The sequence below is a fragment of the Nelusetta ayraudi genome, unplaced genomic scaffold, assembly GCF_046127955.1.
Source record: "Nelusetta ayraudi isolate G7.1 ecotype Tasmania unplaced genomic scaffold, CSIRO-AGI_Nayr_v1 ptg000006l, whole genome shotgun sequence".
Classification (NCBI taxonomy): domain Eukaryota; kingdom Metazoa; phylum Chordata; class Actinopteri; order Tetraodontiformes; family Monacanthidae; genus Nelusetta; species Nelusetta ayraudi.
Genome location: NW_027466056.1, coordinates 4791544 through 4803832, shown reverse-complemented (window position 1 = coordinate 4803832; position 12289 = coordinate 4791544). Strand labels below are relative to the sequence as shown.

The window sequence follows — 12289 nt, the reverse complement described above, 5'->3', positions numbered from 1 at the left end:
GGGTGTGATCTGGTTTTTATGTATGAGCCATCTGACTGTGTTTCAATCATTTGTGTGTGTGTGTGTGTGTGTGTGTGTGTGTGTGTGTAGATGGAGCAGGTGTCAGACGACGAGCTGGACCATGGGGCGGAGGAGGACAGTGACAAGGAGGACCAGGACCTGGACAAGATGTTTGGAGCCTGGCTGGGAGAGCTGGACAAGCTCACGCAGGTGAATAAACTCACTCATCACACACACACACACACACACACACACACACACACACACACACACAGATGAGTGGGATGGTTGGTTGGTTACACACAAACACACACACATTCTCACTCACACAGGTAGAGCAGCGGACAGAAATGGAACCGTCCGTATCCATAGCAACCGTATCCTCCCCTTCACTGTATCCTAGCAACTCTTCTCCCACCATCACAGTCACTAGTTTGCATTGTGTGTGTGTATGTGTGTGACTGAAGGGATCTGGCAGACACACACACACACACACACACAAGCTGCGTTTCCGTGACAGTTTTTCGCAGAATTAAAGTGTTATTTTTAAAATGTCGACAAAGTAAAATGTGATTTGCAGGTGTTTCCATTGAATGGTGTGAAGCGCATCAGCCATAATTCTCCTACAATCTTGTCCTACGAGATTTGACGAGAATTAAGTTTGCTTTTGTTTTCTTATGTTTGTTTGCTGTCAAGAATGGTTGTTATATTTTCCCCTTTGATTACTTGTAAAAAAAAAAAAAAATCTGTCTCCTCCTCCGTCCAATCATAACGCGCCATTTTCACTAGAAGTGAACTGGTCACATGACCCCTTACGTCACGTCCGCTGACGTGTAAATGTGAAAAAAGTGTTTCCGTGACACTTTTGCGATATTCCTCTACATCGATACGTATGAGAGTTTTTTTCAAGTTCAGGTGTTTCCATGAGCAGTTTTTTATCTGCGATATTTACGTCTTGCGCAATTCTAGGGGTCATGGAAACGCAGCTACAGTTGCTTGGATCTTGTGCTGGCTGTAACATCGTAATGATTGTGTGTTTCGTTGTGCAGAGTCTGGATGACGGCAGGCCCCAGAAGACCCTGCAGAAGCCTCCTCTCCGCCAGGAAACCAACATGGCCAACTTCTCCTACCGCTTCTCCATGTACAACATAAATGGTGAGCGAGCGAGCGAGCGAGCGCCACAACCTGAACGCAGTTGCACCACAACGCCTGCCCGTTTAACCTCCGACCCCTTGACCTCTCTCCCCCGCAGAGGCGCTGAACCAGGGCGACACGGTCGACCTGGACGCCCTGATGGCCGACCTGTGCTCCATCGAGCAGGAGCTCAGCACCATCTCCAAGCCCAACGCCGTGTCGCGCAGCCAGAGCAAGGGCCAGCAGCGGGGCCCCGTGGGCCGCGGCGCCAGCACCAAGCACGTGGTCACAGGCGGAGGCGGGAGCAGTGGAGGTAGCCAACAACCACTGTTTGTTTGTTTTTGAAAGAGCCACGAAGAAGAAATGCCTCCCGAGCGTTTCGGGCGCTTTTAAAGGTCCAGCGCGTGGAGTTTGGCAGCATCTAGTGGCAAGAAATCATATTGCAAACAGATGAAGACCTGTTGATCTTGCGTAGTGTTTCATTCGTCTGCATTTTTTGTGACTTTCATGCCAATGCATTCACGTAACTGTTACACTTTGGGGCTTTCAAGACCCTCTCAGTGCTTTGTGCTGCTGTGGAGGGGGCCGTAAGGAGAACAATGTGTTTGTCGTCGATACAGGAGCCAAGACAAAACAAACCCGTGCAGGGTGCAGGAACGGAAGGAAAGGGGCAATTAGAAGCATCCTGCTGCACAACATTTAAGCATTTCAGGATTTTACGTCTGCAGCACTTTTGTTTATGGACCCGCTTGAGTTGTAAACATTGATAGATTTGTGTACAGCAAGCAATAATCTTCTACCAGACAATGCACAAATCATTTTCAAAGAAATAGAAAACTCAAATTCAATTGGGTTTTTAAAAAAAAAAATCAATATTGTTTGTTATTCTTTATCTTTTTGGTTTAATCTGTTTAAACTGTTTTTTGCAAATGTTACTTAATCCCAAAGCAAACAGCATTGTTGGGTCCAAGGAAGATTTTTTTTATCCTTTTTCCTTAATTGGTATTGTTTTTCTCACCGTGTATTTGATCACGACTGCTGTGCAAATTAAATATGATGTGAAGAGCGGTTCGCTACTACGCAAGCTTGATGAATTGTGTTCAGTAGGTCTTCAATTTTGAATGGATTTATATCTTTCTTTTAAACAAAGCATGTGAAAATGTAAGAGAAAAAAACCTTTCTGTTTACAAGAAAGATACAAATCCATACAGAGGCTTGACCTTTAAAGTTCATACTCCGAATTTATAATCTAATATTCAAATTTTTTGGAATATTTTTTCAAGTTTTCTTTTCTTTGAAAGGGAAATTTTGTGGTTTGGTGCATTAATGAGTGTTTTGCAATGTCCTATTGTCAGCCATGATTAATTTCCTGCTTCTTTCTTTCTCTCTCTCTCTCTCTCCCTCTCTCTCTCTCAACCGCCAACAGGAAGTACAAGCAGCAGCACCCGGGCGTCGCCCGCCAACACGGTGAAGGGCAGCAACAGCACGGGCGCCCGGCCGGCCGGCGCCAACAACATCTCGCTGGCCGACATCACCTCACAGCTGGAGAAGGCCTCGCTGAGCATGGACGAGGCCGCCCGCCAGACCTCCTCCTCCTCCTCTTCCACCTCCTCCTCGTCCTCCTCCTTCTCCTCCGCCACGCTCCGGCGGCCCTCATCCGGCTCGTCGGGTGGCGGTGGCGGCGGGCAGCACCGGCGCGCGGGCAGCACCGGCGCCAGCGAGCAGGAGGCGCCGTCGCAGCGCTCCAGCGTCAACTCAGCCTGCGCCTCGGCCTCCAGCATGGACTCGCTGGACGTGGACAAGGTGACGGCGGAGGGGCGGAGCAGCCCCGGCGCCCAGGCTCCCACTCAGACCAGCACCGAGGTACGACCGCCCGCCCAATCCCGCAAGAAGAGTTTGCGAAAGGCGCTCGGAAAAACCGCAGCATGTCGAACGCAGCGGCATGAAACATGCACAACAAAAAAATCCCTCTGTCCAGTCGTTGATACTAAACTACATTGTAATCTCAATTACAATGTATCCAACGTGTTGCATTGTAATCTCAATTGTCATCGATTACAATGTGTGCTCCCCTCCCCTGCGTATTGCGAAGCATCAGTTTCAGTACCTGCACCTCCTGCATGGCCGCCCACCCTGCAGCTCTCGCATGTGTCCCGCTCACGTCTCTTTTGCATCCTTCTCCCGTGTGAACCCGTGTGACCTTTAACCCCGTAACCCCGCCACCCAAGCATGTCACGCTGCGACGAGCCAGGCGGCAGCTCGAGTTCGCCCCGCGGGAGGGCGACGCCGACCAGGCCACCGTAAGTGCAAGTGTGCATGTGTGTGTGTGTGTGTGTGTGTGTGTGTGTAAGTAAGTACGTGTGCGCATGCAAGTTTTTGGGCCACTGATTCATTTCTGCATTGAACTCCATTATAAGCAGCATTATGAAATAATCTACTGAAATGCTCTGAGAACATTACAAGTGGAGGATGTCAGTCAGGATGTGCTGAACACATTATGGGATGGCTTCGACCGTCGTTGCCTTGAACATCTTAACTGGATGTGATTTTAAAGAATGAATATCAAGTTTACAGTGTGCAGCCACCATGGCAGAAGTTGAATGATTTGAATTGCTAGAAAAAAATGTATTATAATCACACTGAGTTGTGTGTGCTAAACCATAAAAGAGCAAATAAAGCATCATGGTTTATATTTCGTGCTCTCAAAAACAGCCAGCTTTGAATGAGACATCAGAAACGGTTTTCATTAAACATTGAAATGTTGCCACACTTGACTGATTTCCATGCACACTCATAATGATCAGGTAGTATTCAATCTTTTTTTCTGATTTGCCTGCACTCGTGATGTTCTTCGAGCAAACCAGTAAATTATCTCATCAAACTGGTTATAATTGCAGCGAGTTCAATGCTGAAATGAGTCACTGATCCCAAACCTTTCTGCATGTAACAACCGACCCAATGTGTTTCTGGCCACTTGCCGAGGCTTCCCTGTTCAATCACAGCCGTCTGAACATTTCTGCTGCTAATGAGTTCAGCTCGTGTGCTGCAGCAGCAGCAGCAGCAGCAGCAGCTTCACCAGGACGTCTGAACTCAAGTCACTCTGTTTATTCAATAAAATTATTTCAAGTTGAATATTCAGAACGTTCATGGAAGCCGACGCTAAGGCCAAATTAGCAGATGGATAATAGTGGCGTTAGCTTGTAGCGTTAGCCGCAGCCCCGTGTGGAAGTGTGTCTGTGGACCAGCAGCAGTCACCGTTTCTCCCAGCTGCAGCTTAACGGCAAAACTCCAACTGCCGGAATCTGCATTTCTTTTTTTTTTTCTTTTCCAAAAACCACCTGCAACTAATAAGCTGCTCAGAAGCACCATCATCATCATCATCATCATCATCATCATCGGCCACTGAAACCTTCCTGTTTTCTCTCTCTCTCTCTCTCCTCCTGTTTCTTCTCACCCAAGCACTCCTATCTGGACCAAGAAACCTCGCTCATTCTGAAAAGCATAGCTGGAAAGCCTACTCACCTCCTGACCAAGGTGACTTCCCCACACACTCACGCTGCAGTTCCCTCCACCCCCACCCCCACACACGCCTCAGCCGTGCAACACGCTGCTTCTCTCCTCTCGCTTTTATTTATTTATTTTTGCATGGTTAAATTTGGAAACTTTTCTCCTTTTTTCCCCATCAATCCGTGCGGCACATACACTTGGTGCTCGAGACGAGAGTTTCAGGAGCGTTCTTCGCTTGCCGCTCCCCTGCAAACCCCGGAATACTGAATGAGCGCGGGAGGTTTCGGGAGCGGGCGAGCAAGGGGAGGGACATCAAAGGGCGAAGAGCCCTCCCTCTCTCTCTCTCTCTCTCTCTCTCCAGCTCTCGCTGTCTCCCTCTCCTGAGGCGAGGCAGAAGAGCCCTTTAAAGTTGGCTCTGTCTGGAAGGGGGGAGAAGGGGGATGGGGGGGGTGGCGCCTGTGGAATGGGGAGAACAGGAACTAATGTCCAATAAAACCCTGCGTGTGTGTGTGTGTGTGTGTGTGTGTGTGTGTGTGTGTGTGTGTGTGTGAGAGAGACTCAATGTGACTCAGATCAACTCCGAGACTTAATCCCACCCCCCCTTGCCCCTGCCACCAACGCCACCAGACACACACACACACACACACACACACACACACACACACACACGCATGCGGCTGACCTAAACTGCTGCCACGACGTGTTGGCCAAACAGAAGTGCGTCGGCGCTCATGTGCCTCGTGGCCAGCAGTCATGTGTGAAAGGTAGTCTGGGTCAAGGAGACGGCGGGGGAGGCGGGAGGGGGTCTCCAGCTAAGAGGCTTGGTCGAAACCCCCCACCCCCCCACCCCCTCCAGTCTCTCGGCTCGTGCGCACATGACTTCAAATATTCAGCACCTCCAGCTTTTCCATTCAGCCAGGTTGCCGCCCCGGCTGGTTGCTGGTTGCTGGTTGCTGGTTGGTCGCCTCCTTCCCCTGTTTCTTTATTTCTTTCATTTTATTTTGGCGGGGGGGAGGGAGGGTTGGGGGTAGGGATTATGCTCCATCGATTGGGCACGCTCCCAAACACCGGCCCCCTCACCCCCCTGCATCTGATGCATTCGGAGAGGCGACGCAAAGGGAAGGAAGGGAAGGGAGTGATGGGGGAAGGTGGGGGGGGCGGCGCGTTGGGGTAGAAGGGGGAGGGGCATCATCCTCTCTCGCTCTCGCATGGTCTCACTCCAGTTGCGCTCGTTTCTCCTGGACGCACGTGTGTGCGAGGGTGCACGACCCTGCGCGAAGTCGGGTTGGACGACCGAGGCGGAATTCCAGAGACGTCCGACGGGACGCGAAGGAAGAAAACAGTTTTTTGGGGGTGTTTTTTTTTTTTCCTTTAGCGAATCCGGAGACGTTTCTGAGCCCCTTTCGCCGTCGAGATTCCCAGAGTTGCGGACGCGGAGTCTCAGTAGCGATCACTCCTCGGGCCATTCAGGGATCTCCCCCCCCCCCCCCCCCCCCACCGCCACCCCCTCCGACTGCCGTGGAGCCAGATCAAAGGAAGCGGCGGCGGCGGCGGCGGATCCATACGACTCCGACATGGATCGGTAGAAGGTGAACCGGGCGCCATATTTGAGGGGGGGCTGGTGGTGGCGGCGGGCAACGGCGATGGAACGGCGCTGATATTTCCAGTGCGTCTCCCCAAAAAAAAGAGAAAACGCTCCTTGGATACGTGCTCGCGTTGACTGGCGTTGACTGGCGTTGACTGGCGGCGACCTGCAGGATGGAGGTGATGGCGTCCTGCTGGAGGGGGCAGGTACAGAAGGCCACCGCGCCTCTCCACGCTTTCATTCCTAGTTTTTTGCACATGGTTTTTTCGCTGTCGCCGCTGAGCCCGGAGGCTTCGCCGTATTCCTTAAAGCGGTTTCCAGCGGTGGGGGGGGGTTGGGGGTGGCATAGAGGGGCTGCTTACTTACTATTTCATGAAGTCACAGCTGCAGACGGCAAAGACTTTCCCCGTGGTTCTCCTCGGATTTTGTACTCATTCACCTTTATATATTTATTTATCCCCCCCCCCCTCCCCCCGTTGTGTGAATCACCGCTTTAACCGTCTCCTCCTCCACCTGCTGTGTCTCTACCAGGAGGAGCAAGCGGCCAAACTGAAGGCGGAGCGGATCCGGGTGGCCTTGGAGAAGATCAAGGAGGCTCAGGTCAAGAAGGTACGAGGAACAGAGACCCCACCTCCCCCACCCCCCCACCCCACCGGCTCGCCCGCTTGTTTCCTTTGTGAACTTCATTCACGGCGAAAGGCAGCAGCAGCGACGAGGCGCAGAGAGAGAGACAGAGAGAGAGAGAGAGAAAAAAAATAGGTCATTGCGGCGTTTGATTGTGCGCATCTGCCGGGGAGGGAGCAAGAGAAATCAGAAAGCGAGACAATGCCAACGCACTGACTCTCTCTCTCTCTCTCTCTCTCTCTCTCTCTCTCTCTCACTCTCTCTCACTCACACACACACACACATGCACAAACGCACACACACACACACACACACAAACGCACGCACAAACGCACGCACAACGTGTTACTTGTGCCTTTTCGACCAAGACAGCACTGGTTTTTTAGGTTCCAAAGCATATCTGTGTTTTTTTTTTTGTTTGTTTTTTACATTTTCCCCTTTTTCTGCTTCCCTCTTGCCGATCCCGCCAGTGAATGAAGCGACGCCACACTGGTGTCCTTTAACGCGCCGTGAAAAACCATAGCGCTCCAGCGGAGCCGAGTCTACGCGGCGGGTACAATGAGACCAGATAAAGAGCGCTGCTACAGCCAAGAAGCGCACAAAGCGGGAATGTTTTCTCAGCCTGCGCACAGTTTCCGAAGTTTTAGCTCCCCGGGGGGAAACAAGGGTCAGTTTTAATTCGGATTGGGCCAGTGGGGGGGCCAAAGAGGTCTTTGCCTCGTTTTAACTTTGTTTTTTTATTTTTCACGGCCAGATTACCAGAGGGGGGTGGGCTTTAAAAAAAAAAAAAAAAATAGGGGGGGTTACTCCTGTGAGAAATGTAGGTCAGACCCCCCACCCCCCACCTCACCCCCCGACATTAGTCTCAGCACACGCACCGGGGCCTCCTCATTGGTCCAAGGCACCCCGGCGGACCGGCTGCACCCACACTCTGATTGGACGTCCGGCGGGAGGTCAAGGAATTCGGTTGGGGGGGTGGCCGGGATTTGGCACGTGCATGCTTGTCCGTCTCATCCAGCTTAGTTTAAGCATGCTTGTGATGGGGGGGGGGCAAAAGGGGGACTTTAAGTTGCAGACGAAGGCTAAGAAACTTTGGCCGGATTAGTTGGGTTTTTCCTCAGCAAATTAAAAAAGGACTCGGGGAGGTAAAAAAAAAGGGGGGGGGGGCTGGGGGGGGGGTGCACAAGCGTGTTTCATCTCATCAGTACGAGCAGGCTGAGCTCCCATCAGCTGCTTGACCTCGATAAATGCCGTTCTTGGAAGGAAAAGACGGAAAAAAACGCACACAAAATACGGGACACAACAGGACACGTCCGAGAATCGTGGCGTAGAAAAAGGAAGATGGTTTTTGCAGTTTCCTGCTGCGCGCTGGGGTCTGAGGCAAGAATCTGAGCGGGGGGGGGGGGAGTATACCAGAGTTGGGAAGTAACAAAGTACAAATAGTTTGTCCCTGTATTTGATTTTTCATGTGTCTGTACTTTACTTGTTTCTTTTTCTGACCCATTTTATTTGCTTTTACTCCCTGCACTTGAATGTTCGCAATGGAAAACACACTTATTATTACTTTTGTGTTTAAAAGAGCAAAAAAAAAAGATGTGAATTATATGAAAGTGATCCACCTATTACTACAGTTGCTGTGGCTTGAAGTGGCACTGTTTGAACTATGCTGTCGCGGAGTGAACTGGATCATATTTGAGAGGGAGGTTCTTTTCCAGTCCCTCGGCTGATCAACCAGTGCATTGTTTCATTAACAGCCAAAAAATATATCATTTCTTCATTTGTACTCTTTGCTCAAGTTCATTTCACAACCTGTACTTCCAGTTACTGTTCTGAGGAAAGGAGCTGAATGAGTTCTTTAGTATTTCTAGTATTTCTTTTCACACAAGTATTTGTACTTTTCCTTAAGTACAAAAGGTGAATACTTTTATTTCTCTCCCCCCCCCCCACCTTTAGCTGGTGATCAGGGTGCACATGTCGGACGAGAGCTCCAAGACCATGATGGTGGACGAGCGGCAGACGGTGCGGCAGGTGCTGGACAGCCTGCTGGACAAGTCCCACTGCGGCTACAGCCCCGACTGGTCCCTGGTGGAAACCATCACAGAGCTGCAGATGGGTGAGCAAGCAGCAGCCAGAGGGAAAACACCTCAGCCAAATAAATATTGCTTTCTTTATTTACCGCTTACTTTGTAGCCCGTACACACACACACACACACGCGTGGTTAAAATCACCACCGCTTGACCTGCTGTTGTGATTCATGGCCTGATGATCTGGCTCTTCACCTGCTTAACAAGAAAACAAGAATGAAAGTCAAACTCCCCAAAGGAAGAAATCGAAGCTCACATTCCCTCCATCCCTCACTCCCTCCCTCCCTCCAACCCTCCCCCCTTCCCTCCATCTCTCCATCCCTCCTTCCCTCCCTCCCTCCATCCTTCCATCCCTCCCTCCACCAGAGCGCATCTTCGAGGACCACGAGAACCTGGTGGAGAACCTGCTGAACTGGACTCGTGACAGCCACAACAAGCTCATGTTCATCGAGCGCATCGAGAAGTACGCCCTCTTCAAGAACCCCCAGGTGACTCTCCCCGTGCACACACACACACACACACACACACACACAGCACCTTGTTTGTACACTGGCTGGGCGAAGCGGCCGTGTTTGTGCGGGGAGCTGCTGGAAGTAGGTCAAAAGCTTTAAAGCCAGCAAAGGTGAATAATTTATGAGACATGAGACGAGGTGAACCGCTGACTTGACACACACGCCGCACACACACACACACACACACGCACACACACACACACACCTCCACCCTCCCCTCCCACTGACTAACTTGTCTCCACGTCTCAATCATCACCAGAACTATTTGCTGGGGAGGAAGGAGACGTCGGAAATGGCGGACAGGAATAAAGAGGCTTTGCTCGAGGTGAGACGTTCATCCCGATGCTCACCTGCAGATTGCTATTGCTGTTGTTTTTCAAGGAGTAATGCACTGTTTCCTCTTGTGCTTCCAACATCAGGAGTGTTTCTGCGGCGGCTCGGTGTCCGTGCCGGAGATCGAAGGCACCCTGTGGCTGAAGGAGGACGGCAAGAAGTCGTGGAAGAAGCGCTACTTCCTCCTCAGGGCCTCGGGAATCTACTACGTCCCCAAGGGCAAAGCCAAGGTCGGTTGAGAACCGGAGAAAGGACTTTGGGGTGGTTATGATCCAGATCCACTCGGCCCCGGGCGGCATTTCCTGTTCGGCCGCAACAGGAGCAAAGATTTGCGGCGTGCATGTGCATCATCCCTGTCACACATCCCACCCAGGCCCTCGTCGCCGCTCAGCCACGTCCGCATTATTAGGCTGCCCGCTTTAAATCCTGCCGTCTGAGTTTGACTTTGAGTTCTATTCAGGGCTTGAAGAGGAACAGGCAGGAGAAAAAGCATATTTTTTTTTACCTACCCTTCATCCTTTTTTAGAAAGACAAGTGGAAAACAGAGGTAGAATTACATCTAATGTGATAACTGCTTCAGATAGGAGAAGAAGAGTCAAAACAAATCAAATCTTTAACAAATCATAAACTCTTGTGGCCCTCTAAAAGGTCTTTCCAGACCATGCGTTTGCAAAGCAGGAATCTTTTACACACTTGTAATTCAATATTGGCGCCATTCCAACTTGAAACACCAACCACGGTTACGCATCTTTTCATTTCTCTTTTTGGCCTTTGGTTATGTTCAATACACAGACATGTCTTCAGTCCGGGGTGGGCAAACATTTTGACTGGCGGGACCACAGTGGGTTCTAAAATGTGACAGAGGGGCCGGAGCAGCAGCAGATGGATGGAGTGTTTTGGTGACACACCTAATAGGAGGAAAAAATATATTATGGGATGCGTAGAATATATATGCTTGAATGTCAATTGAAAATGAACAAAAGCATAACCACAAAGTCGGTGTCTCTGAAGCCCCACTGGTATTTCGCTCTCTCTTTTTTTAAATGACTCTCGAAACACTGAAAAATGGATGAAATGCAGCAATTTTATAACATTCTGACTGTTAATATAATTTATTCAAGTTCGGCAGGTCAAATTAAACAGTTTAACGGGCCGCGTATGGGCCCCAGGCCATAGTTTGCCCAAGCCTTTGTTTCTTGAGAACAGAAAGATATTTGTAAAGTGAGAAGGAGCAAAATTCTGCTCCCAATATTATTAGCATTGTTTTCTACTAATATACAAGATCTTTGAATTTCATGACATGTGATAACTTGTGCTGCGGAACAAGAGTAGCATAAAATCTCATTCAGATGTGTGGGGATAGGGGGGGCTGCAACCGTTCGATCATCATCATTAATATTTAAAGACCACAAACTCAAAAGGTGGCAGCAGCTCCAAAAAAAACGCTGCCATTAACATCATCATCATCTCCCTCCTTCCTTGCCTGGCAGGCGTCCCGAGACCTGGCGTGCTTCCTGCAGCTGGACCATGTTAATGTGTACTACGGCCAGGACTACCGCAGCAAGTACAAGGCCCCCACGGACTACTGCCTGGCCCTGAAGGTAGGTGGCGCCCTCTGAGATTACTCTGTGTCATATAAAATAGGAAGTAATAAGAACTGGGCTAAAAAAAATATATAAATTACGGTGGACTTAATCAAAAAAAAAGTGATGTCTTGGAACAATCTGAACACCCTTCCAGTTGTTTTCCTTGAGGAAAAAATGAAATCAAAATCTCCCACTTTGCTCCGCAGCATCCGCAGATCCAGAAGAAGTCGCAGTACATCAAGTACCTGTGCTGCGACGACGTCAGGACTCTGCACCAGTGGGTGAACGGGATCCGCATCGCCAAGGTGGGCACAAAAAAAAAAAAAGATAATAACAATCTGGAAGTTTCCTGATGGGGGCGGGGCTTAGCTCAAACCCAAAGAAAGCGGCGGCTGGCAGGAAGAGCCGTTACTGTTCCTCTCGCGGCGACGAAATGCCATTGGTCCATTTTGAGTGTGACATTCAGTGATGTTTTTTTTTTTTTTTTCAGTATGGGAAGCAGCTCTACGTCAACTACCAGGAGGCCATGAAGAGGACGGAGGCGGCCTACGATTGGTCCTCCCTGTCCACCTCCAGCATCCGCTCGGGCTCCAGCTCTGCTAGCATCCCCGGTGCGCTGCTTGTTTGTTGTCCCTCAGTCAAAATTAATTGAGTGAATTCACGGGCCGAGCGAGGAGATAACTTTTAAACTCAGCAGAGAGTGTTAAATCTCCTCATTGTACCCCTCCTTCTTGGAATCCCTCTGACCCTGCAGAGTCTCAGTCCAACCACTCGGGCCACTCGGACAGCGGCGTGGACACCAGCTCGCACGGCCGCTCGCAGAGCGTGGTCAGCTCCATCTTCTCCGAGGCCTGGAAGAGAGGCACGCAGATCGAGGAGAACACCAAGGTAGCCTGTGTGCTCTGGGTAGAGCCCTGCGTCTA

General features: G+C 50.3%; 1 protein-coding gene across 1 annotated transcript in view; it reads left to right on the top strand.

Annotated features, from left to right (window-relative positions):
- Positions 1-12289, top strand: part of raph1b (Ras association (RalGDS/AF-6) and pleckstrin homology domains 1b) — a 38735-nt gene that overhangs the window by 21561 nt on the left and 4885 nt on the right. The window contains exons 4-18 of the mRNA XM_076016557.1: positions 91-210; positions 1050-1155; positions 1253-1447; positions 2561-2997; positions 3363-3434; positions 4594-4668; positions 6758-6835; positions 8804-8963; positions 9302-9423; positions 9707-9772; positions 9867-10010; positions 11271-11381; positions 11573-11671; positions 11857-11977; positions 12121-12254. Of these exons, the coding sequence (XP_075872672.1) occupies positions 91-210; positions 1050-1155; positions 1253-1447; positions 2561-2997; positions 3363-3434; positions 4594-4668; positions 6758-6835; positions 8804-8963; positions 9302-9423; positions 9707-9772; positions 9867-10010; positions 11271-11381; positions 11573-11671; positions 11857-11977; positions 12121-12254 (2040 nt within the window). The remainder of the gene's footprint in view (positions 1-90; positions 211-1049; positions 1156-1252; positions 1448-2560; positions 2998-3362; positions 3435-4593; positions 4669-6757; positions 6836-8803; positions 8964-9301; positions 9424-9706; positions 9773-9866; positions 10011-11270; positions 11382-11572; positions 11672-11856; positions 11978-12120; positions 12255-12289) is intronic.